This window comes from Phalacrocorax aristotelis, chromosome 2 (assembly GCF_949628215.1).
Source record: "Phalacrocorax aristotelis chromosome 2, bGulAri2.1, whole genome shotgun sequence".
NCBI classification, from domain to species: Eukaryota; Metazoa; Chordata; class Aves; order Suliformes; family Phalacrocoracidae; genus Phalacrocorax; species Phalacrocorax aristotelis.
The window spans coordinates 18,202,629-18,229,903 of record NC_134277.1 but is presented as its reverse complement, the minus strand read 5'-3'; the positions used below and the strand labels follow the sequence as shown (position 1 = coordinate 18,229,903).

The 27,275-nt window shown below is 38.8% G+C and overlaps 1 protein-coding gene across 1 annotated transcript in view; it reads right to left on the bottom strand.

Moving 5' to 3' along the window:
* The window catches only part of ODAD2 (outer dynein arm docking complex subunit 2), a 94,726-nt gene that overhangs the window by 53,031 nt on the left and 14,420 nt on the right, over positions 1 to 27,275 (bottom strand). The window contains exons 10-14 of the mRNA XM_075082581.1: positions 4,463 to 4,609; positions 3,966 to 4,175; positions 3,567 to 3,803; positions 2,085 to 2,195; positions 1,384 to 1,538 (exon numbers count right to left, since the gene is read on the bottom strand). Of these exons, the coding sequence (XP_074938682.1) occupies positions 1,384 to 1,538; positions 2,085 to 2,195; positions 3,567 to 3,803; positions 3,966 to 4,175; positions 4,463 to 4,609 (860 nt within the window). The remainder of the gene's footprint in view (positions 1 to 1,383; positions 1,539 to 2,084; positions 2,196 to 3,566; positions 3,804 to 3,965; positions 4,176 to 4,462; positions 4,610 to 27,275) is intronic.

Genomic DNA, 27,275 nt, shown 5'->3' with positions numbered 1-27,275 from the left:
CCATTCCGCCTGATGGAAACAATCTGTTGCCTGCACTGTTCCCAAGGAGTGTCTGGGCATTGTCTGGGAGAGCGCTCACTGGCACAGACCAAACTCTGTAAGGGACTGTGCTAGCAGTTAAACAGCATGGATAATCATAGGGCAGTGCCTGAACCCTGAAGGTTTGGCCCTGCTTAGTTTACTAGTGTAGAGAGCGCCATTCAGTCCATCTCATCACTGATTGATCCAGAACCAGGATGCCTCTGTGCAGATACCCAAAGCCCATAGGAAAGAAGGATATACGCTCCTGAAAGGCAAGCTTACTGTGCAATCAAGAATGCAAAAAGCCGTAGGACAGCAGTAGAGTACATAGAGACCATGGCTCTATATACCAGCAGTTTGGGAACTCGTTTAGAACAGCAGAAAGCCAAACTGTAAACCCTTATTACCAGAATTCTTTCTGATTTTTATCCAGCAGTTATCTATCATATCTGCTTGCCCAGCAAAGTACACTAAAATTAGGGCTGCAGGAAGAGGTTACCTCTTACTGGTACTCCTTCTAGCCCCTGAATCTTACATTCCTCCAAACAGAGCAGCATAACTTCAGCAGGAAGCCTAGTGCATACTCCAGTGGACAGGCTTTTTTTGAAGTAAGGTGCATGAATCCAATAAATGAATTTTAGATGAAGGGGTCAAGAATTGTCAATCATTAAGCTGTTCCATGAAATGTGGAGGGTGGTAACTCGTGCTGCCATGTTCTCAGATAATCACCCAGAACCCTGATACTGAGAGGTTGTAGGTGCCTATGGTAGGCTCTATCAGTTAATTCCACTCATTTAGAAGCTGGGTGTCCAGACTAAGCTACTTTTCTGACCCCTTTCTGTAGTCAAGGCGAGAAGCATCTAGGCTAATTATCCTAGATTCCAGTATATTTCTAAAGTAGGTGGACCTAGTGTGTATTAGATAACTACCCTAGAATGAGATAATTTGCTGCCTGTCTCTCTTGAAGTAAAACCTTAAAGCTAAGCGTGCTAACTATTCTCTCTACCATGCAGCACTGGTTCCAGTTTGTAAATTACAGAGAGGAGTGGGGATATTGTATACGCCCATGTGCCAGACTGTGCTAGTACACCTCCTGGCTCAGTGTCCTATATCTTAACTATTCTTTAGAGGCACCAATTGTCCCCATTGACTCTTAAGATTCTAGGAACTTAACACTGTTTCCATTGTACCCTGATAAGGTCAGGTGGCAATTTTTAAAGTACTATAAAACCTAAGTTGAAAGCCCAGCTGATTATCAAGTATGGTTTTGAAGATACATGACATAACAATTCTGAAAACAATAGAGGCCCATAGAATCAAAACATGATAATGTAATAAATGTTTATAAAATTAAATTGTTACTTTGACACATTTTCTCCACTGATGGCACATTTCCAGATTGCTCCTGTCACAGCTGCTAGAAGTTGTTTGTTTTCAGAGTTACCAAGCAGAATAGACAGTGGTTGTAGACCTCCATGCTGTCTAACCAAGTCACGTGTTTCTTTATCTTCTGCACACTATTTAAAAAAAAAAAATCATATACATGGATGTATGTACGTATATACAACATACATATATGTAAAATGTGTAAAATTATGTCTTCAAAAGCTAGGTGTATTCTGTTGTAACTAGTAAAAACGACTACAGAGAAAACAAATATTTCATTAAAGGATCTGAATATGCTAAGAAGTCAGTAAGAGAGCTTGACAGTAGTAAACTTCACCTGTATATACAGCAGTGCTTATACTGTCATATTTTCCACCTTATGGGCAAACAAACATAAAAAACCAAAGCAGCTCTTTGCACAGTATACCCTGCCTCTCTCCGTTGGTTACCTATGCAATTTAGGGCTTGCACACAAAAAGAGCAAGTAGGAACTTAATTACAATATTAAATATGCAGATATTCTCATAAGAATTAAGCTAAACACTATAAACATTTTGATAAAGTAATTTCTTACACATTAGAGAAATAGTAAAACTAAGAAATATTAAAACTGACAATGACATGAAAACAAAGGGCTAATCCTGGCTCCGATCTATTGATTACAATAACACCATTACCTTAAATATGGCACTTGCACAATGCATCTGAAGCTCCTCATGTTCACTACTCAGATTTTTCACAAGGTTCTCAATCATTCCTTCTGTCCTTATTGCAAGTCTGTAACTTGGCTAAAAAGATAAACTGCATCTTTTAAATCCTGTATATTAACAGGTAATAACACTATTCACAGTAATAATACAGTGCTACAATTCTAGGCTTTGATATTGAGAAGCCTCGTACTTTAAGAACAAGTCATCTGCATTGTCTTGAAAATACTATTGATGTTCTCAAAGTTAATCAAATACATAAATTCTCTGCAGTGCTCTTCAAATCACCTATAAAACCAGGTGCTGCAATGCCTATTTTGTAGCTACCTGGCTTACACAGAATCCAGAATACTCTGAAAGGTGTCCAGACTCCCTGCTCAGAGCCAAGGAATAAAAAGATGCTTCAGAATGGGATCAAGAAATAGCCACTCATTTCATCAAGAGCTGACAGCCGAAACAACAGATCTATTCCTAGAACACGGTTAGAAAAGCATTTTTTAGAACTAAAATTTTTTAGTGATATTTTCTTCCAAATTTTAACCCACAGGCATTGTAACAGGAGACCATTATTTAAGAGAGGGGAAACATCTGTGTAAAAGTTGCATTTAGTGTTATTTCCAAATCTGGCTAGATAAGAAACCCTCAAAAATGTCACCTTCTCAATGTAGACTTACTGAAGCTAAAATCTGCCAGGTTGCTGTCTTGTGAAGCATGCATAAAGCTGTGTAGTTCAAGAAGCTAATTTTGAAAATACAAAGTGTTTTATAATTTAAAATATTTCAAAAAATCATGTCTTCCATATCTCAAAATCACCAAGAAAACTTATGTGTATTTCTCACCTTAAGTCCAATGCACCTTTATTTCAAATATGATTCCACAAATGGAGAAATAACCACTCATATGGTGATGTTAAAAAATGCTTGCATTCAAATTTAAAAACTGAATATACTCAAAGTTGTGCAACCGGCCATGGAAATCTGTAGAAAAATCACATATATTCCTTTCTTCTTTTTGCAGTCGATCAGACACTGTCTTACCCAATTCACAAGGACATTGTAAACCACAATGCCCTGCACTGCATTCGATCTTCTTGGCCACACTTGCAGGTTAGCTTTGTAGAAATAAAATGTACTGATTAACCAGAATACAGCATCCTAAGTTGCCAAATTTGTCAAGTGTGATGAAAAAAAGGGGGAAAAAAATGAAACTGATTAAGGATTTTACTTCTATATGTTCTCTTTCACAAACTACTCCTAGTCTTTTAAATAAAAAATATGTGGTCTTTACTTCATTACAAGCTGTGACCTCCTCAGAAACAGCTTGATCACACAAAGCATCTAATTCCTGACTGGAAAACTGCCCTGGTTTAAGTGACAGTCAAATGTAAGGCTTCATTTTAGTAGCTAATTGTTTTAATGATCAGAAATAACCCAGCTATATGTGTTTACTTACCTCTGAGGCACATTCTTGTAGCGTCCCCACTACTGGGATTAAGATGTTCGCATGTGAACATTTGAGCCATCTAGCAAATAGTGGAATGCCACCAGCTTTACGGATTGCTTCTTTATTTTTGCTGCTTTTGCTGCAGCTCCAGAGTGCCAAAGCCCCACAGCGTGCCATTTCAGTATCTTTTGCTTGATATGGTGTTAGACTGGCTGGTCCCACTGAAATACATTCCAACAGCCCAACCTAAAATAAACATTTTTTAAATTATCTACAGGGAAGTTTGATATTATACTGCTCTTTAATGATGACAAACACTACCACAAGAATCATGTATACAACATATGACGTATTTTTTTGGACAAACACACACATATGACAAGGATACACATTTTAATGTCTGCTTACCAATCTCTTGATTCCTCCATGCTGCCTTACTGTCCTTCGTGCTCGTTTAAATCGAGCAACATTAGCAATGGTTTCAGCTGCCAAACATTTTAGTTCTTTATCTGGAGAGTCCAGTATTTTCACCATGATCTGTAAGCCCCCAAGATCTGCAATTGCATGTCTGATCTGTGTATTTTGACTAATTTCCTTCAGAATTTTTAATGAACCAATCTAAATAATGGAAGATAACAGAAGTTAAACATTTTTTAAATATACGTAAACAGAAGAATTCTTTAAAATGCTGAGTTAACTAAAACACTTTATCTTTTAAATTTAATCAGAAGAAAAGAATGAAACTGGAAGTCAAATAAATTGATTTTTTTTCAAAAAATCCTTGAAAAGTACAAAAATTAGAAAAGAAAGAAATCAGTTGTCTTTATACTATATAACTTCGAAAATTGAAAAAATATTCTAATAGAAAAGACAAATTCATTGCTCTGTTTGGCAAGGCTACTCACCTGACATTTAATTTCTTCTGTAGCAAGTAAATTAATTAACACTTCAAGACATCCAATGTCTCTGATGGCCAGCTGACAAGTTTCTTGAGCCAGATTGAAATCTCTCATTGAACACAATGCGATTACAGTAGCTGTTGGATTACCTCCCTAAAGTAAAGCAAATAATTAACAAATGTGTAAAGTGCATTTAATATAAAACTTCATCTCTTCTACTAGTACTATTAAAACTACTACTAAAGAAGAAACATGTTAGATTTTTTTGATTCTATGGTGTTACATAACACAGACATAGTAAGAAATTGAATAATTGATAAAGTCTGCAAATGGCATATAAATTTAAGTGAGAGTGAATAGCACAGGTGCAAATTACTAATATTGCTTGCTGTGAATCAACTGGTAAATTAGGCAGTCGAGTATTGTGAGTTTTGTGAGTGTTTGCAGATAGTAAAAGAGCACACAGTGGAGATACAGACATTTCAGAGAAGCTATTTGCATTCTTTGCATTGATGTTCACTCTGGAAGAAACCAAAAAGATTCCAGCTAGAATATTCCATTGTGGAGGGCATTTCAGAGGATTTTTCTGAAAAAGAAGTCACTGAAGAAGGTTTTTATAAAAATACCCTGTGGTTATTGTGAACAATAACCAACTACCATTATTAGATAGTATTCAAGTGAGTTATAAAGGCAACAGGGTAAAACAGTTGATTCAGTAGAAGTGGCATGTATCCTCTTGCTTCAAACTGCCCTGCGAAACAGCAAATATGATGTCAACTTTGAAAAGAGTTCAAGGGTTATCCAAGGCCTTTTAGCCAAATATCTGTGCTGGACAAACTGGTAGACAGTAATAAAGAACAGAATTAGCAGACAACTGTCTACATATGATATTTGTGCAACAATATTCTTAGAGTCACCATGGATCTGTTAAGGTAAGTCCTACCTTACAAAACTTACCAAGCTTGTGGCAACGGTGATGTAGTTGGTATGTCTAACTGGACCCCATAAGGGTTTTGACAAAGTCTCTCCCTGACACCTTTTAAAGAAACTAAGCCACTATAAGAGGAAAGGTCATTCCATGGATTGAAAAAAATGACTAAACAACAGGAAAATGGGGATAAGAGCAATAAAGAGATGTGATTTAGCGGAGTTCCATGGATCTGTGTTGAAGGTGTGCAATTCAACATACTCATAAACACCCTGAAAAATGGAAGGACTACTTATGCGATAAACTTTGTTGATGATATTACGATTCACAGACAGTTGTGATAAACCGCTAAAGAACTTACTAAGACTAAGAGGGCAATAAAATAGCAAATGAGAAAATGCGAAGTGATGCACATCAGAAAAAACAATCCCAACTCCATAGATGAAATGATAGGTTTTCAGCTGACCTATTAGAAATTATACCTTGGGGGTGGCAATCAAAACCAAATGGAATATTAAGACTTATTTGGAAAAAACAGTGAACAGAGAATGTCACTATACTACTTTATAAATCCATGGTTCACATTCACCTTAAAACCTTTGTGCAGTTCTGCAGCCTCAGTTTCAGGAAGGTTACTATAGCACTGGAAAAGTTTCAAAGAGCAGCAAAGATAATCGATATGATAGACGCCTACAATGTTAGGGATGGCATTGAGTGGGATAGACAGGGATTGACTGTCCAATGTCTCTTTTAACACAGATAAAATCTTTTAATAATTAGGTATAATGAGATTCAGGTTAAAAAGAAATAAAGGGAGTTGACTATTCAAATGAGGCAACAGACTAGTGGAACTGGTTGTGAAAGGACTCTGTGAAATCTAAAAGATTTCACTGAACGTCAGTAAAAACATAAATATCTCATTCAATTTTCAACTCCCTGACCTAAAAACAGGTGGGGGCTTGGAGAGTATTAGAAAGCTGTGTGTTTGCCCTGTTCTTACTTCGCCCTGGGCATTCATTTATGGTCTTGCGTCTTGGGTCTACCTTGGTAGAATATGAACAGTTTCACACTACTTTAAGTTATGCAGTCAAGTTTCCCACATTTGTGGAAATCGGAGGTCAGGACACCTGGAGTGCAAAAGACAAGCTTTAACCACAGAAAACTGCCATCCCAACGATCATGTCTCCCCTCCTGTTGCAGGTTATGGGGATACATTGCTTTTTGATCAGCCCAATACAGTTTTTTTAATGTATAAATTTAAGGTCATACACTTACAAATAATTAAAATGGGACATAGCTCGATGTAGGTGTTCTATCCTGGAAACCAGAGCATATAAAAAAGACTTGAGATGTTGAATACGAATTTGAGATTACAGTGTAACATTTCATTAAAAGGATGAATTTTGGGATGTGTAAGTGAAAGTACTGAACAGGAACATAGGCATTATCTCTTTTTAGGCACCTGTGCAACTACGACTGAAATTCTGTGTCTAATTTTCCTTTTCACAGTCCTAGAAGGAAAGTGAAAATACAGAGGTGATTCAGAGAAGAGACATAAAAATGATTGTAAGCCTGGAAAATAGTTGCATTAAGACAGACATGAGAAGCACTACTCAGTTTATTAGAAAGTAAATGAAGGTATGATTTATTCATAGTGAATAAATAACTCTATGAAGAAGAGGAACGTGATCACAGAGAGCTCTACAGTCTAGCTGTAGCACAGGGGTTTGATGATTTGAAGTTAAAGGTACTAAAATTTAGATGAGGAGTGAAGTGCCAGTTTTCTATTGTGTGGTTAATTATCCTTTGGAAGAAATTACTTAGAGTGATGATACGTTGCTTTCCAGCAGTGGAAATTTTTCAGTCAAGATTGGATGTTTTTCTAAAAGATAAGCTCTATTTCAGTCACAGCTACTACACTAAAAGAAAGAAAAAGATCAAACACTACACCCTGTGGTATGCAGACAGTTAAACCATATGATAACAACGGATTCTTCTGAACCTATAATATAGATTTAATATTCATCAATTCAGGTACAAACCCAGCTGCACAAAAATTAGGAGGGCTGAGCTATCACGTAGCTGCAACAGAAGCTGGAGTGCATGAGCAATGCCAACTGGTGCTAATGTGGAAGTTACAACTTAAGAGCACCTAGTAAATCAAACTGCAGTATCCACCTCCCACTTGCCTCTCAATTCCAGGGAAGCTTTGGCACCCAACCAGATCTGAAATGTGCTGCCCAAGCCCATCTCTTTCAAATGACGCCTTTGAAACTGTGAAGAACTTTGAGCCAACCTTTTCCAGAGGAAAATATTTTGCTCAACTGTGCACATCAAACTGAAATACAGAGTACTGAAAAAGTGATTAATGTTTGCTAATTTGAAACAAGTAGGTCTAACAAAACCATAGCATTTTGCAGCATATGTCTTAAATGTAAACAGAAACAGTAAGACAAATACAGAAAAAAAGCCTTTAAATTTAACATGTTCTTCAACAGATACCATAAACGTAGTAGAGAACCGCAAGCAAGAAAATACATCCAAAAGGAATGGGAGAAAAATACTTGACAAAGTTTCAGATCAGTAACTTACATCAGACAAAACACTTCTGCTAATCAATGAAGTATATGTGGATGGAGCTTCACAGCTAATTTTTACTTAAATTTCTTGTAACAATAGATATCCACAGAATTTCCCCACAGAAAATTGTTTAAATATAAAGGTAATTTTTTAATATCTGTAACATAGAGTGTCCTAAAGGAAGATTTCTACAATTTTTTAATGTTACATTTTTTTAATCATTGTTATCAACTTGGCTTCAGAGGAAAATGAAACGTGTCTAGCTTTAAGAACATATTTTGATCTATTTTGTAAAATATGTCCTAAGGAATAAAATGTTGTAGCAATTTCTCAAATGTTTTCCTAGAGAAGTCAGTGTACCCACACATATCAAAGTCTAAATGATTTTTTAAAAAAATCCCTAACACATGATTCCAGAACTACAAAGAATTTTCTTTAGCTCAAGAGGACAAAGAGCTGTCCTTTTATGAAGTTTGTGGTCTTTTCATATAGCTCAGACTTTGAGATTTACTTTGCCTTGTATTATAAAAATTTTGCAACAGGTGTTTAAGGAGAAAACTTGTCTTTTTATTATTTTACATAGATGTAAGAAGTATATTGCTAACCTGACAAGCGATGTTTCTTCTTTGGAAGAGTGCTTCTCCTGCAATAAAACTACATTTATACATAACGTAGTAATTCATAATTCACTTATCTTACATGCATAAAGGTTGGCATATGACATTTAATATGGACCAGGTTTTTTAAAAATAAACAACTTTTAATTCTCCTATATTAAATAAAAATAGAACTGTATATAATATATATATGTGTTTTATTTTTTCAGCTTCAAAAATGCACATACCACTTGAACTGTTTTTAAAGTAAAACCACAATAAAATATTTTTCATATGTGCTGAAGCATCAGTTCTACAAAATAAGAAATATTACTGACGGTTTCAACAATTATTTTTTGTTTCTTGAAGTTATCATTACAGTAAGCCTTGCAGTTCTTACAGCACAGATTTTAACATGCATGGAAATAGTTACCTCTCCATTAAGTTGACATAAAATCTGCATCATGCTGTTATACCATTTGAAATCTGATATGTTGGATGCAAAATAAACTCTACTGGCAGATCAACAATCAATTTTAAGGCTTGAAATTAAACACAGATTTAGTTTAAAATGTGCCTCTCTTCCTATATGGTGGTATAACGTATATATCCACAAATTAAATTAAAATAAGACTGTATCGCTGCTACACTATCAGTAAAACATCTTCTATGCAAGGTATGCGTACTGTCTCTATTATGACACTCAGAGCTCACATCTGAGAATTACAGAACTATAAGGCATGTGTAGCAAAGCTTGTCTTTTGCTTTTATTTTTGAGGTGTTTAAAGACTACTTTTATAATACAAAAATGTACAGATTAATCTAGTTAAAACTTTTAATGTACATATACAAAGGCAGCTGTTTCAGATGATGTTACGACTGTATATAAATTTGGTATCTGTGAGTCCAATCTCAACTTCTGTGACGTGAAGAAGAAAAGATCTCTATGAGACCTTCCCCATAAAATGTCTCCATTACAGTAGGGCAGGGTGTGGAGCCTACCTTTATGTTCTTTCCACAACTGAAAAGGGCATTTCAGGAATGGTGAAAGCTACAGAGGTGTCATGCAAAGGTTGCTGAATTATCTTTTCACTCTTAAAAACATAAATCAAGATTTAATGTAAAAAGGAATATTAGTCCAACTAGTCTGACTGCCTTCGTAATATAGGTCATTAAGTTTTCATCCATTTATGTTTGTGGAGCACAAAATAACTAGCATTTGATTAACACATACTTTGCATCTGTCTGGGGCATGCCTTCGGTCTTGATTTAAAGATGTCAAGAAATGGGAATTCTAAAGGCTAAACATCTTTACTGTTAAATAATGAGCTTCACCACTTTTTTTCAATATGTTTTGAAAATCTGGACACCAGAACAAGACTCACTGCTTCCAAAATCAATCTTCCCAGTGCTGCATAACAAGGTAACCTTACTTCCCTAAGCCTACTGACTGCTCCTGATTACGAAAAAAAGCGTTCATTTTCTTTGCCACGAAGTACTGAGCAACTGTTCAATTGTTTGCATGCTAACTTCTAAAGTTTTTAGAGTAACTGTTTCCAGAAGATAGCCCCCGCATTGTACAGGCATGTTCTGAATTTTATGTTCTCATCTACTTAATTTTGCACCTGGGCATCGTGAAGCACATTTGATCTGAATGGAGTCACCCTGCCAAGCAATTCAGATCTGCCTTTGAGAGCCTGTCCTGCTATTCCACATACTTCACCACTTCTGGTTTTCAAGAGTGACTTCATATTCACATTCAGAACTCTGACAAAACTGTTGAACAGTGCTAGGTTTAGTCACCACTATATTAGAAACATCCTTATTTGCTGATGTTTCTCCAAATATGACTGTATTCATTGGTTAGACCATTCTGAATACACAGCAAGATACAAGATGCATAAACTTTTGGCTGCATCCAGGCCCCCTTTTCGCTGGCTCGTTCAATGTCCTATCTTTCTCCATTTAAAAATCCTCAGACCTTCAGAAATTCTTCCTTAGGATCTCATGGAATGCTGAACACTGCTTCTGAAGTATTCAAGTACCTTCTAACAACTTCTGGCAGAAACGCATTGAAATACAGCATGCCTGTCCCACGCCCCGCTGCTCAAAGATCTCAAGCTATCATCAACAATAGAAAATGGTAGAAGATAGCTACCTACTAAGCTGTTGGTGCTAATGTTTATTAAAATTAGTATTTAAGGTCATCCTAGGGCTTCTTAAGCCACAGGACAGTTCCAGTGGGGTGAAAATAACAAAATTAGCTACATGGACATATTCTAATACTCCTAAGCATTTCACTTTTTTCTCTGTAAGTTTGTTAAACAAATTTGACAGTGAAAAGAACTGGCAAAGATGGCTTCATGCTTATTTTGCAGCCATTACCCCCTAAAGCAGCTGAAATCATCTTGATTCCAAACAAGTCAGGGCAGTCTGAGGGCTAGTTGCCCAGGATGTTCAACAGGTACAACAATGTTTTTAAATGGCAGTGCATCAAATGATAGCAATTAAATAAAAGCTAGTAGGAGGCCTGAAATGTCATCCATTGTTGTTATGTAAATTCAGGAAACCAGAAGGCATGATGTAATGGGAAAGAGGAAAGGGGAAGTTTAGAAGAGTCATCAGTGCCTTAAAAATTACATAAAGAGTACAAAGCAAAAATCCCACTGAGGGTGAATAACAGGAAATGTAGAAAGAGATTAATCAGGCAAAATCAAGAGCTCTTCAGCTGGCTGAAACTCAGGAAGCATACAGAGAGTGACAGCAAGATCAAGTAACTAAGAATGAAAGTAAAAGAGTAACAGAAGCGTATAAGGACACGAACCAAAATACAACTACCAAGGGACAAACTAGTTGAAACCATCATTTTATTTGATACTTCTGTAATAATCAAGAGGAAGAAAACTGTTAGCCGACAGAAAGCTTTCAACAAATGCAACCAAGAAGGTTAAAAGCATTAATGGGTCTTTTTTATGCATTAGTCTTTACTATGCTCTGGCAATGTACACTTAATGTCAGTGATGACATAGTAAATGTTCCGCTTATTCTAAGGACATAGATATTGTCATACTAGATCATACACACTTCATGGAATCCACTTTACGGTACTGAGAAAACTGGCTGATGCCGAAGACATTAGTTTGCAGAACTGAAGGAAAAAATCTGGTATTAACAATGGGACACAACATAGATATTACCTATTAATATCACCATGTTGCCAGGGGGAAAGAAAAAAAAAAAAGCAAACTTTACAGAGGGGCTTATAACCGGATTTGTAAACTGTAAGATACAAAAGATCATCCTTCTTCAGTTTGGAACTGATAAAACCACAGTTTCAGTACTACATCTATTCTAGGTATCACACGTCCAGAAAGATACTGACGAACTTGACAAAGACCAGAGGATAGAAAATACCTCGAACATATGATCTACACAGGAAAACTGAAGGAACTAGAGCTGTTTACTGTAGAGATGAAGTGAATAAGAAGATGGTTTAAAGAACAGCTATAAAGACAATCATCTGTTCTCCAGGTTCATTGTGGGTAAGACAAGAAATAATGGGGTTAAATGACATCAGGTCTGGTTTATGCTAGGTGTTAGATAAATTGTTTTAATAGCAAGAATATTTGAATTCTGGAATATATTGCCTACAGCGGTTATGAAATCTGCATCACAGGAAAGAAAAGTTAAAGGAATATGTGTCCAGAAGACACAAAAAGAATTGATGTTATTTGGAGGCAAGCAGGTAGAGTAGCCTGCTCTAGCCCTATTTTCTACTATTTACTTTCGTGAACTTTTATGACCATGAAATTTTGTAAATATTACATGGTTTTGATTAGATATTTCCTTCCCTTCTTTAAAAAAAGATGATAGATCCATGAGAGATAATAAGATCATAGATACAGAAAAAAGATAATAAAATATACAGGCTTAAAATTTAAATATCACACGTCCCATCCTAACTAAAACCCTTCCTAGTGAATACAAAGCTTTAAATTTTGAAACTATTATCTCAGTTCAGTAAGCTAGGAAAAAAGATACAAAATTTCCTCTAGAGTCATCTCTGGAAAAGGTAAACACCATTAACTTTTTTGCAGACAATCTGCCAGCAGGCAGAAACATTACTTTTTAAGATAGCTGAGACTGTACAGGAGGTGTACAGGAGACCTATGGAATACCTAACTTCATGGCATACATTACCCTGCTCCTTTTGCTTGAACCCTCTAACGTTGTATGTGGCATAATTAGGCCACTTTGACTGCTCTTCCTACAGCAGAGACCTGTATCAGAGTTTAGAATTGTCACAACTGACACTGGAGAAAGGATGGTTTCCTGAGAAGGGCACCATACCTGGACTCAGGATACCAGTGGTCATAGAATCATAGAATCATTAAGGTTGGAAAAGACCCTTGAGATCATCGAGTCCAGCCACTAACCTATCACTGCCACGTCCACCACTAAACCAGGTCCTCAAGCACCACATCTACCCTTCTTTTAAATACCTCCAGGGATGGAGACTCAACCACCTCCCTGGGCAGCCTGTTCCAATGTTTGACAACCCTTTTGGTGAAGAAGTTTTCCCTAATATCCAACCTAAACTTCCCCTGGCGCAGCTTGAGGCCATTTCCTCTCATCCTATCGCTTGTTACTAGGGAGAAGAGACCGACCCCCGCCTCGCTACAACCTCCTTTCAGGTAGTTGTAAAGAGCGATAAGGTCTCCCCTCGGCCTCCTCTTCTCCAGACTGAACAACCGCAGTTCCCTCAGCCGCTCCTCATAAGACTTGTTCTCTAGACCCTTCACCAACTTTGTGGCCCTCCTTGGACACAATCCAGCACCTCGATGTCCTTCTTGTAGTGAGGGGCCCAAAACTGAACATAGTACTCGAGGTACAGCCTCACCAGCGCTGGGTACAGGGGCACTATCACCTCCCTGCTCCTGCTGGCCATGCTATTCCTGATACAAGCCAGGATGTCATTGGCCTTCTTGGCCACCTGAGCACACTGCTGGCTCATGTTCAGGTGGCTGTCAACCAACACCCCCAGGTCCTTTTCCTCCAGGCAGCTCTCCAGCCACTCCTCCCCAAGCCTGTAGCATTGCATGGGGTTGTTGTGACCAAAGCGCAGGACCCGGCACTTGGCCTTGTTGAATCTCATACCGTTGGCTCCGGCCCAATGATCCAGCCTGTCCAGGTCCCCCTGTAGGGCCTTCCTGCCCTCCAGCAGATCGACACTTCCACCCAGCTTGGTGTCATCTGCAAACTTACTGAGGGTGTACTCAATCCCCTCATCCAGATCATCAATGAAGATATTGAACAGGACTGGCCCCAACACTGAGCACTGGGGAACACCACTCCTGACTGGCCGCCAACGGGATTTGGCTCCATTCACCACCACTCTCTGGGCTTGGCTGCCCAGCCAGTTTTTAACCCAGCGCAGAGCGCACTCATCTAGCCATGAGTAGCCAGCTTCTCCAGGAGAATGCTGTGGGAGACAGTGTCAAAGGCCTAACTAAAATCCAAGTAGACAATGTACACAGCCTTCCCCTCATCCACTAAGTGGGTCACCTTATCATAGAAGGAGACCAGGTTAGTGAGGCAGGACCTCCCTTTCATAAACCCATGCTGGCTGAGCCCAATCCCCTGGGTGTCCCACACGTGCCGTGTAATGGCATTCAAGATGATCTGCTCCATAAGCAGATCTGCTCCTTGACTCCTTCGACAAAATTTTGCCTGCTACTGGTGACATGCCTTTTCCCAGTATCTTTGTTCCCTATTTTCAAATGAAACCTAAAAGCATTATTGGAGTACAAGTAATAAAAGTACTAACAAGACTAGAAAGAAGATGATTCCAAGTGTGCTGCCCAATTTGTAGTAAAATGCATATACATGAATAGAAAAATATAAATATTACAATAAAGTTATAGTGCATTTCAGTATCCTGAGAGAAAGCAAGATTAAATAAAATGGAAATTATACAGCTTTTGGCTCAAAATAATCTCTATAAATATAGTACCTACCTGGACGGTTTTTTTATTAATTTACTTAATTTAGATTTGGATTTAGAGTGAATATAACTGAATGCAACTAGAAAGTGAAATATTGTTTTACTTTGCATGGAAATGTCAAGGATTTTTTTTTCTGTTTAGACCTATGGTTGAAATTTATTTTGCAATGGTAGAAGTTAATTTTGTTTACTGTATTGTGTAAGTCCTGGATAGATGTCTTAATGTGCATGTCTGTGATAGGATGCCTATGACTGAATAACAGGAAAGAAAATTGCTGTTTGGGGGCAGTTTTGTCATTCTTATGTACAACAATACCCTGCTTTTGATTATGAGTATATATAATCTGAATGGCAATTACAATATACTTCAAAAAATTAAGACCAAACATACCCAGTCTATATATTGTTAGAAAATACTGAACAAACAAAATAGTTTTATGAGATATCCAAAAGAAAGTGGGTCAAATTATAGGAACTTTTATTATTATACTAGAAATTATTTCATTAAAATTCATTAGTGGAATGAAAAAAACTCCTAGAACAAAAATATTGTTTAAGTAGAATCCTATTCCAAGCTTCTGGCCAACAGAACCTGGTCCTGATGGGTAACTTCAACTACCCAGACATCTCCTGGCAGAACAATACAGCAGCTCACGTTATCCACCAAGTTCCTGGAATGTATAGAGGACTGTTTCCTGATACAAATATTAGATGTGCCAACCAGGGAGGAGGCACTGCTGGACTTGCTATTCACAAACCAAGAAAGCCTGCTTTGTAATATCTCGGTTAGTGATAGCCTTGGCTGCAGTGACCACAATATTGTGGACTTCAGGATCCTGCTGAGTGTGATGAAGGTCAGCTCTAAGACAAGGATTCTTGATTTTAGAGGAGCAAACTTCAGTGCACTCAGGGCTCAGTTGGGAGGGATTCGATGGGAAGCTTCCATGGAATACAAAGGAGCTAGTGAGAGCTGGGAATTCTTCAAGAACTCTCTATTGGAAGCACAAAGCCAATTTATCCCCTACAAAGGAAAGGGAAGTAAGTGGAGCAAGAGGCCCCCATGGCTCAACCATGACTTCCTGGGTCTCCTCAATTCCAAAAGGGAAGCACATCAGAAATGAAGAAGTGGAGGATTATCCGCCAAGAACTACGAGGGCATAGCCAGAGAGTGCAGAGACGCAGTCAGAAAAGCAAAAGCCCAATCTGAATTGAAACTGGCTGTAGACATAAAAAATAACAAGAAAGGGTTCTTCAGCCATGTCAACCATAAGGAGAAAAAGAAGGAAAACATAGGCCCACTGTTAAACAGAAAAGGAGAATCAATCACCAATGATGCTGAAAAGGCAGAGGTCCTCAACACCTTCTTCACCTCTGTCTTTACCAGCACTGTAGGGTCCCAGGCTTTGGGAACAAAATTGCCAATTGAACCAAACACCGATCCACCATCGGTGAAGGAAGAGTTAGTATATGAATTACTACAGGAGCTTGACCCCTACAAATCAATGGGCCCTGACGCCATCCACCCGAGGGTGTTGAGAGAGCTGGCTGACATCATTACAAGGCTACTCTCCATAATCTGTGAAAAGTCATGGAGAACGGGGGATGTCCCAGAGGACTGGAGGAAGGCAAATGTTACCCCTATCTACAAGAAGGGCTCAAGGGAGGATCCAGGTAACTATAGGCCCATCAGCCTTACTTCAATCCCTGGAAAAGTTACGGAACGAATCCTCCTGGGGGCCATCACAAGTCAAATGAAGCACATGATTGGGAAAAGCCAACATGGCTTCACTAAAGGCAGATCGTACTTGACAAACCTGGTGGCCTTCTGTGACAAAGTGACTTGCCTGGTTGACATGGGGCGGGCAGTGAACATTGTTTACCTGGACTTCTCCAAGGCCTTTGATACGGTCCCCCACAGTCTCCTCCTGGAGAAATTGATGTGTTATGGCCTAGACAAGTGGTCTGTGCAGTTGGTGGGGAACTGGCTGACAGGCCGCACCCAAAGGGTGGTAGTAAATAGCTCCTTCTCAAACTGGCAACCTGTCACTAGTGGAGTCCCCCAGGGATCGATATTGGGCCCAATGTTATTCAACATGTTTATAAATGATCTGGATAATGGCATCAAGTGTAGCTTGATGAAGTTTGCTAATGACACCAAGTTGAGTGGGGAAGTAGACACTCCAGAAGGGAGAGCTGCTCTGCAGGGAGATCTGGATAGGCTGGAGGAGTGGGCCAGCAAGAACCTTATGAAGTTCAACAAGGAAAAGTGTAAGATCATGCGCCTGGGAAAACATAATCCGGGAGTGCAGCAGACTGGGATCCACCTGGCTGGAGAGCAGCTCTGTGGGAAGGGGCCTGGGGGGGCCTGGTGGACAGAAAGCTCAACATGAGCCAACAGTGTGCTGCTGCAGTCAAGAAGGCCAACAGGATGCTGGGCTGCATCAAAAAGGGCATCACCAGCAGAGATAAAGAAGTCATTATCCCAGTCTACTCAGCGCTTGTCAGGCCACACCTGGAGCACTGTGTACAGTTCTGGTCCCCTCTATACAAAAAGGATGTAGACAGGCTGGAAGGGGTCCAGAGAAGGGCCACCGAGATGATCAAAGGACTGGGACGCCTGCCATAAGAGGATAGGCTGAGAGAACTGGGTTTGTTCAGCCTTGAGAAAAGGAGGCTCAGAGGGGATCTCATCACCGTGTACCAGTACTTAAGGGGTAGCTACAACGAAGATGGAGAATCCCTTTTTACAAGGAGTCACATGGAAAGGACAAGGGGGAATGGACACAAATTGCTCTTGGGGAGATTCCGACTGGACATGAGAGGAAAATTTTTCACAGTGAGGACAGTCAACCATTGGAATAATCTCCCCAGGGAAGTGGTTGACTTGGCCACGTTGGACACCTTCAAGAGTTGTCTGGACAGGGTGCTGGGCCATCTTGTCTTGACTGCGCTCTTCATAGAAAGCTTGGACTAGATGATCCCTGAGGTCCCTTCCAACCTGTGATTCTGTGTGTGATTCTGTGTGTGATATTATTAAAATATTGACATTTTTATAAAACAAGAAAGTTAAAATAAGTAGTAATGTATAAACCAGAATTCTTCATTTACACCTTTCCAACTTTTTGATTTTCTGATGAACTTGACTCTCTCAAATCACAGGCTATTTTGTAATTTTCTGCTGGAAAATACTTCAAAATTTAAATAAATTTTTATAAAGCTCAATGAAAGACTGAGTATTGCACTATAATATGTATAATATGCTTCAGCAAGGCACTTTTTCTATGCTATTGAACCTCTAAATACTCAGTTTTGTTTTGGTTTAAACACTAGTTCCAATTTTTCATTTTAGTTTATGAAACATACAAGCTGCAACTTGTTAAGAGATGAGTTACGGACAAGTATAACTGAGTTATGGAATAATTCCCTGCCCCATTTCCTGAATTTTCTGGCGCTCTTTGGCTACAGCCTGGCAGTATGTAAACCGTACAGATTAATATAACTAAAGCCAGTGGAAAATCACAGGCATCACAAAATCACAAAATCACAAAATCCAAAACATTCACATTGGACTAAAACCATGCACAGAAGTTGCGCAGATTTAGTTTCAGATTAATACCCTGACCCTGACCCTTCACAGTGGCAGAAGTAACATATATGTTGTGACCCAGACACAGAGTTTAAATTGTCACCATATTTTATGAAATTGAAAATAAATTAATTTCCAAACAAAAGCATAAGTCTACTATTTTCTGAGTGAACCAGAAGGTTTTGTTAGGGAACTGTTGATTCCCTCCTGAAAACTCTCTCAAGACATGCATCCACTCTGTTAGCTTTCCTTTTCTGATTCATAGTAATAGGATTCTACTATAGAGGAGGTAAGAGTCAATGTAGTTCATGTGCAAACATATGAACTTTTACTTCATTGGACTAGGAATAGTAGAACGTTTTTCCCAATAACTTCTCAAACCTCAAACTTGGAGAGAAGTGAAATGCTGACCCAAAAACCAGAGACAACCCCCCAAGGAAATATATAATACCTTAACAATGCAAGTTTACCTTCTCATTTGTGAAATTTTTAGTTTAGGAGTGTATTTGCTCTCCAGTTGCATCTGGAAAATTTTGTAAAGATAATAGACCACACTCTCTTCAATGCCAGATAAATTTGGGGAGAAAAATAAAAATATTGTAATATGGGCAACAAACCCACAATCTTATTGTGATTTCTAGGTCAGATCACTGCAACAGATGTTAATTTGGGATTTAATCTAATTGATCCATCAGAAATTACTGTTCCTGCAAAATGTCACCATTCAAGAGAATGTGTGAGCACTGAGGTCATTCTGAATTTTAGCTCTGGCTTAGATTTTAGTTACCACAGGCCACCTGTAGTACCTTTGGTAGACATACCGGAATTCAGACTTCAGCTCATCTGGCAAAGTGGCTTGAGGTAAACATATTTACAAAGTAAGTCTTAGATTGTATCCAACTCACACCATAGTCTCCCAATGACACTTCAGCATGAATGAACTCAGCTTCAGCAACCATCCTAGACTTCCTCTGCCCACCATGACAGGTCCTTTTAGCACATGCAAATTACCTTATTTAATGCACAAACTATGACCTTCCACCATTCTTTGTAAGAGAAGCCACTCTCTTTGGTACCGCCTTATCTCTCCAGCAGTACACTGCCTTCAGCTGCCACTATCACCAACAAGGATGGAGTCCCTGATGAGATGATTTACCTCAGCATCCTTGACGAAAGGACCATGTTTTTGAAAGTGACAGGCCACACATTTCTTCATCCCCAACTGAAGGAAGGTTGCTCACTCATTTGTTTGGATCATGACATACTGAATCTCAGTCACTGTCCTGCCCTCTCCTTGCTTTCAGAAGTTGCTCTGGAGAAGAGAGACTTACACACTTGGTAAGGCACACACAGTAGGAGAGTCGTTACATTCAGTACTCTCTGGTATTGAAATGCAAAGCTTTCTGCATGCCTACATCTGTGGCCAAAACGTCAGACAACTCTGTCTAGAAATAGCCATGCTAACTTCTACCACCAAGTAATGAATCATTTTGTGTTGGGAACTCCATTGCCACAGTAACTGTAGTAGTAATGTGCAATGTCATCATACATATAATCAGCCTGCCTGATGAGCATCAGAAACACAGCCAATACCACTCGTGGCTTGACAAAACATCTTCAGTTGTGAGGTTAAAGAAGATATTAATATTCCATCTTGGTGTCTGCTCTAAAGGCATAGTAACTATGCATATAAAAAGACTAGCCTCTTGGTAATAACCCAGAGCCTGGAGGATCATCATGGATGCTAAAACAGGACACAATGAGTGTGTGCACCACACTCAAGTCCTCCTTTTGTGTTTTCTTCAGGCATAGAGGACATCAGTGCTGGTAGGATACCTGTACTGTTAGTAAGCCTGAATACCCTATACTGTCATGAGTCTGTAGTGCCTATACAAACACTACAATGATTTCAGCTCTTGAAGGCCAACTAGAGAGTTATGTTCAGACATTTCATCCTGAGATGATCGATTTTATACAAGTATCTGGATACTCGGTTTCCCAAACAAGACTGGCTGCAGTCTTGAAAACCCCTGCAAGGCCAGGAAAGAGCCCTTTTATGAAGTTCAAGGGAATCAGGCCACAGCATTTAGGACTAACTTTCTTTAATCTAAAACAGCTGCAGCCCTATACTCTCCTGTTGCAAGTGGGCTATCTCCTTAAATTTAAATAATTGAGCCCAGCCACCTGCAAGCATTTTTTATATAGGCTTCCACCTGATGTTAGTTTTTATCCACTTTCTGTCTTCCCTTTCTGCCTTTAGTCTCTGGCTGAAGTCATGTGATGCTACGTGAATCACAAGCCCTTGAGACAAACTTACCCTACAGTAATCTTTCAATGGCCTTCAAAATGTCCCTTTGACATGAGCAGTGAACATTTAGGGCTCATGGTATTCTATTCCAATTCCCTCCCATCCCATAAAGATGCCCTTTATGCTGCCTATACAATCTCCCTCCTAAAAGACACCAACTGAACAAAAAAAAGTTCTTTCAGGAAAACTGCTATATACGGCTGAATATTTTTTGGCAAGAAAAATAAGCAAACAAGCTCTCACATGTATTATGTGCCAGTACAGATAGGTGAGAACAGCTAGTTGGGCTAATATAGACCAAAGTAACTCAGAAGGCCAAGACATAAAATTAAAAGTGATTCTTGGGTAAAGAGAACAAAAATGCTGTTTCTCAGAACAGTGAGTGAGTAACTTAGATCCATATGATTCCTCAAAGAAAGGACATATGTATGTTTTAGTGACCAGAAGGCAGACAAGGTCCTTTACATCTGTGTAGAAATTATTGGATTTGCTTTTCTGATTGCTCATACAACATCAGTCAGATATCACAAAGCCTCCACATGTTGCTGTTTTGTTGGACAGCTAATTCTTACAAATTCCTTCCAGATGTTTATTTATTCCTGCTTTTCTCCAGAATCCAGATAGCCTCTCTCTTTGTTCATCAACATAGTGTCAGAAGAACCATCCTAAAAATGTGAGGATACTTTGCAGCCCACTCCCTGATGAGCTCCAAAGACAGTGCAGCATACAGTGATAAGACAAAGAGCTGTGCAAAGCCAGTAGGCCTGGTCTACTGAAACCCTTCTGAAGAACTAGAAGCAAGACAAACCTATGGGATGCTGATCACATGCCTATTGTCTATGTAAACAAAGGTCAAGCCCAGTCACCAAGCTGGCTAGGCCAAAGTTAGAGCATAGGTATCTAGCAGATGCCCATCAATTAGTTCTCCCATTAACTGAGGACTGCCAATTAGTTTCTAAGGACGCTCTTTACAAAGCACCCCAAAGAAAAAAGGCCAGAAAGCATGCAAACGCCTATTTCCAAACACATAAAGAATCTGGAATAAGAACAGGCCTTCACAAGACTACTTCACATTACACTCACTGATGATTTCAAATGCACAGGACGGTGGGGATGGAAATCATCTGTCTAAATTCATTAATCTACAGGCATTCTACATTCCTGATAACTAAGTTCGAGTCATCTATAGCCATCCTACGTTCCCGTTAATTGAGATCAAGTCAACAATGAAGTTGAAAACGTGACGCATCTCACTCTGAATTAGATGCTCAAAATACCAGATGAATCACATCCTGAAAGTGTCTATTTTTTCCACTGATCATAAAGGTAGCCTTGAATGCCCAGCTCAGCTACAAACACCTACTCTGTTTACACTCAGAGCTAGGTGAGATGAATCCCAGTCTAGGTATTGACTTTTATGTCTTGGCACCAGAACAAGGATACAGCCCCCTCCCTGCCTTTGGCTGTTTCATCTGAGGAAAACAAAGCATATATATTTTTAAAAAGAACATGCAGAAATTAGCAGGAAATGAGGATTGAATGAGAAAGAGAAAAGGGTCCAGGATTAAAATAAAAAAACCCAACAACCTACACAAACAGCACTACTGTTCTGTAATTTAACACTGATACTTGTAAATCCTGACTGCAGACTTGGGAGATGTGACATATGCTGCCCATAATACAGATACGCTACTGACCTTGTGTGACAATGTCAGACCCACCTAAGCAGTTTTGATTTTGCCTAGCACTTGGCTCACAAACAGAATAAAAGCCTTAATGTTATTGCAGTTACTTTATTTTTGGATCCAACTCATTTCGGAAACCAGTGGAAGTGAATCTATGGAGAAAACTTAATGAGGTTGAACTAGGAAGGACCTTTGCCTGTACAGACTAGCTGGAGAGCTAGCATGCTGCTGAAGTTTCATAAGCACTGAGCAGACAGAAAAGACAGTGTGGTTTGAAACCAGCCAAAAAAGATTTTGCAAGAAAAACAAAATTATACCGATAGTTTATTAAAAAACAAGAGAAAAATGTTCTCTGGAAAAATAAAACAAACTTAAAAACTGAGCTTAATGAGAGCATAGGAAAAACAAATACAGATTAAAATATGGCTGAAGCACGGGCATGCTTCTGAAATAACTGTGTAGCATAAGCTGTGATTAAATTGAACCTAGATCCAATGTGGAACGCTTAAAACCAATGAATAATGCCATTCTCACTTCTTAAAACTCTTGGTAGCTTTCAGACACAATCGTCTTCTAATTCTTTAGGAAAGCCAACAATTTGATTATCTACTTCATGATTATAAAGCTGTAAGTCAGACTGAGATAGCTTTGGCAATTTAACAATTATTTTAGAGGTACAGTAGTTACAACGTCAAAACCGTAGATCATTAATTTAATGATGCGCTTTTACAGTAAAATAGAATCCGGACGAAAGAGGAGAATCAAACATCAGTTATTTTACATTCTTTTCCTCAGCCCTTAATTTTTGACACACCATCTCTTCTTTCTCATTTTTTGTTGAATTCTACCTTTATGCCTTTTTTTTTTTTCTTTATTTCTATCTTGTCTTTCATCTAATCAGCTATGAAACTCTTTGGAATGGGTGACCCTCAGAACATTAATTAAACCTCCACTACACAGAAATTCATCAGACTTCTTGTTAATGGTCAAAAATCAACTGGCCGTTATGAATTTTATGTGTCTCTTGTTATGAGGAATGATTGTTTGTACAGTATTTTGAGGAGAGAGCTATGCAAGTGCTTCAGAGTTGCCAATTATAATAATAATTTGAGAGTTCACTATTTGCCAATATTTCCTACCCAGTAAATTTATCATACAAAAAATTTCTTTTTCATGATCAGCATTGGCTAGGTTGCTAAAAAATACATATCTTAACTACAAAAACGTAGTTTTCCCATATTTTTATCCCTTTTTTTTCAGTAATCACATTCTTTACTGCAATTAAAAAGAAATCTTGGCTAATACTGGAAGATGGGAACAGGAGATGTGCATGAACAGTATGGAGGAGTGTGATATGAAGAGGTTACTTGCGAAGGCTGACACGTTAGCCAAGCATGTGTCTAGAAACACTAGCAGGTGGCACACGACTACATCTCATACATTTGGTATTTTCTGGAAAATAACTCTACCACTTAGCCAATCTACAGCAAAGTTTATTTTTCATCTTGATCTTTCAGTTGAATAAGTTCCTTCATATTACCCTGCCATATCCTTTCATAAGGGAAGAGAAAAGATTTATTGTTAGACACTCTATTAATAAGGTTAGGTAAATTATCTCCAAAGTTGGTCAGTCCTCAAAACACAGTGGCAAATTTTTTTATATACAAAAATATTTTATACGCACTTATATATGTTTATTTTGTATTTAATAGCTAAAATACAATCTCATGCAAGTCTTGCTAATGTGATATTATAAAGAAAAAACAGTTAACTCTTACCCACAAATTGCGGAAAATATAATATAACGTGCAATATGTTTCCTACACAGATTAGATATTTTTGCTCTTAAGATTCTAATATTCGCCTCTATTCCACCTCTAGGGCCAGATTAAAAGATTACAGATAACTAACTTTGATAACTTTGCACACAAAATAATATCTAAGTTTGTTACGTATCTGACCAAATTCGTAACTTCTATGTTAATCATCTAAGTATCCAGTTATAGTTGTAAAGTTCTATCCACCAGTAACTCTCCCTGTGAAAATGGAAGCAGAGTCAAGAAACAGAGAGTTAGTTCATCAGAATTCCTATTTGTGGTTCCTTATGCAGTTTGTTGTTCAGGGATATCCATAAACACCAGAGATTTTAGACTTTTTCTATGCCTACCACAAAACTTTTGAGCAGCATTACAATGTGTAAAATAAGTAAACAAACAATTGGTACTTTAGTGGGTGCACTGTAACACTAATACTGTTTTTTCTTGTCTTACAAAATTTAAAATTACTTTTTGTGTAGTTTCACTTTAAACGAATTAGTATTAAAAGACATATTTTATTGCTTAGGCTAATACATTCATTTCTTTTTTGAGGTTCTGCATTTTAGAATAAAATTGAGTAACTTTTCTGCTAATCCCAAAATACAATCGATTTCTTAATCCATGTGTAGTTTATGAAGCTGATGTAAATTTTTAGAATGAGTACTAATGTAATCTTAATAATTTGGAACATTTCCAATACCGTTACAACTTCAGAAAGCTATACATTATGCAGTTAAAAAATACTGTTTCTATCCTCTATTTCATACAAATTTTGAGAAAAATCTGCAAGCCACATCAATGACTTTGCAAGTGCCATAAATTTATAACTGGATCATATAAAAGAGTTGCTGTATATACCACCTGTTAAACCACAGGAGGCTTGAGACTGCTACACAATTTTCATTTGCACAAGAAAGTAATAATTTATTTTGAAAGGATGGATGTTTTCTATCGCAAAATTTTATGAAGATACCTATTTTTCAGATATCTAAAACCTTAGACCTCAGATATGACAAATCTCAGAGATAAACTGTGACTGACTTCATATTAATGCATATTAGGGGAAGTGTGCAAGCACTTGCTGACTACCTCCTCCTTCCCCTCCAAGCAGAGACATGTCACATTGCAAACCTTGCATACAGAGTGCAAAAGAACTCTCCCCACACATGCAACTGCCATTTAAGATTTGGTCCTCAAACGTTCTGAAACAGGCTCCCTGTTTAATAACTTGGACCTTCCTTGTCCACATTCCTACCCTTCATGCATACATGGATTTCCTGCACCCTGGTTTGCCCCAAGCCCCTAACTTCCAACCTCCAATGTCTCCCTGTCTCTTCCTGGGAAATAAAACTATCCCATACCATTTATCAACAATATCTACATGAACCTCTCATTTCAGATATTGCATCTTAGCTCCTGGCAGAGCCTCCCTGCACCTTTTCACTGCCTATCTGACTTTCTGCATTTCTAACCTGTACCTTTCTTCCCCAAGAATGCTGGTGACCTCCATGTACAAAGAGCTCAGCTGGGGATCCACTATTCCTTCCTGCAAGCCAACACACACCTGTGTTTCCCTAACTGATAAATCTGAGCTTCCCAAGAAGAGGAAATAAACTCTGCCTGTGGTGCAGCAGCCACACTACATCCTGCTGGGTCAGCTCTGCTCACACTGCAAAGGGGAAGCAGAAGTGATGGGCAGTTAAGTCTTACCCAGGCAATACTCACTACAGCACATGCACTGTAAGAACTAGACCCATAGCATTGATCTCTTAAGACTTTGATTTCCTTGACCCAGTTGCCTAGAAATAAGAGAGGAGTTTTTAGATGGAGCTGGAGAGAAAGAAAAGGGAAGAGGGAAAGACCAGAAGGAATATTCCTGTACATTCCTCCCTCCCTGGTCTGTCTGCCATCTTTACGTAACATAAGCCCAATACAGAGGGGCCTCCAACCAGCTACAGAAATGGTGCTTGAATGCAACAGTCTTCCAAAGGTCCTGCCAAAATGCAGCTGTGGAGCGGACATGAATACATCCAGTGTATCCCGCAGTTCTTTCAACCTTTTGCTTGTCCAGTCAATGAAATTTCACTGACTCATGTGACAGATGTCCTCCCTTCCCAGCCATCCACTGCAATGCAGCACCAGCACCCACAGGCTCCTGAGAGCTGGCATTCAAGGCCATACGTGGGACACCATGCTCCCTAGCTCCTGTGCAGCACCATAGCCTTTCTCCAGCTCCTGGCCCTGGCACAACATGCAAACAGCTGGGGAGAGAGAGGAGGTTTGTCCACCTAAGATTCCAAAGTAGAAGGGAAACACAATGCTGTTCTAGGAATGAGGTCGTTTGAACTGGAGTAATCCAAACCAGACATGAAATTACTGGATATTTTACATGAGGTATGAGACTTGACTGGTTTCACTAGTGTACCCCTGAAATACAGCCAAAAGTAGAATAACCTTCTAGGTAAGAAACTGAAGGAAGAATTCTGTAACTGACATGATCCTGCAGAACTCTGTCCAGAGCTCTCCCTGGCATAGGTGTGCATATAAATCACACCCTTACAGGGAACCAAAACTGAGCAGCACAAGGGTTTAAGGGATTAAAGACTTATTCTGGAGATTGGAGTTATTCCTGGTGCAGTCACCAGCCCCAGTTCACCTCTCAACATCTTGGTTTTATCTTAAAACTGGCAATAATCAGTGCTCGACAGCAGGCAGCACAAAGCATAGTGCCCAGCTATCACTTTTTTTTTTTAAAAAGTGAACTGCTCCAGCTCTGCCACAAATAAGATTCTGCATTTCTACCTGATGTTCCCCATTTTTAGTAAAAAGATCATTGTAAAATGTAATCTGTTCACCCTATTCCTAAAAATTTTCACATGTAAAATGTAGTCCTTCACCTAGAAATCTAATACTTCAGAAGCACTACTTTAATAAATAACGTGAAATTTGAAGCAGGCTCCCCTGAGTGGATCTGTTACAAACATCAACAGAGCACTTCATTCCAATTTTATCTACTGTAGCCTCAAAAGATGCCTAACACAACACCATCACCAAGCTCACTGACCTATCTTCACTGCCCATTCTTAAATTGATGGGGAGACACGGCAAAAGCACACATGGACTATCTTCTGTTTCACAGCCCTGGGAAGCTTGAAGGTAGGACAAGGAGCCAGACCACAGCAGCAGCTGCTTCCCATGGAGCAATTCCAACATGGCTGCTCCTTCCCAGAAAGGAGGGGGAATGGAGAAGGGCAAAAAGTCAGAAGGGAATTTCCTCTGCAATGAAATTTTCTCTCCATGAGGAGGTACACAAAT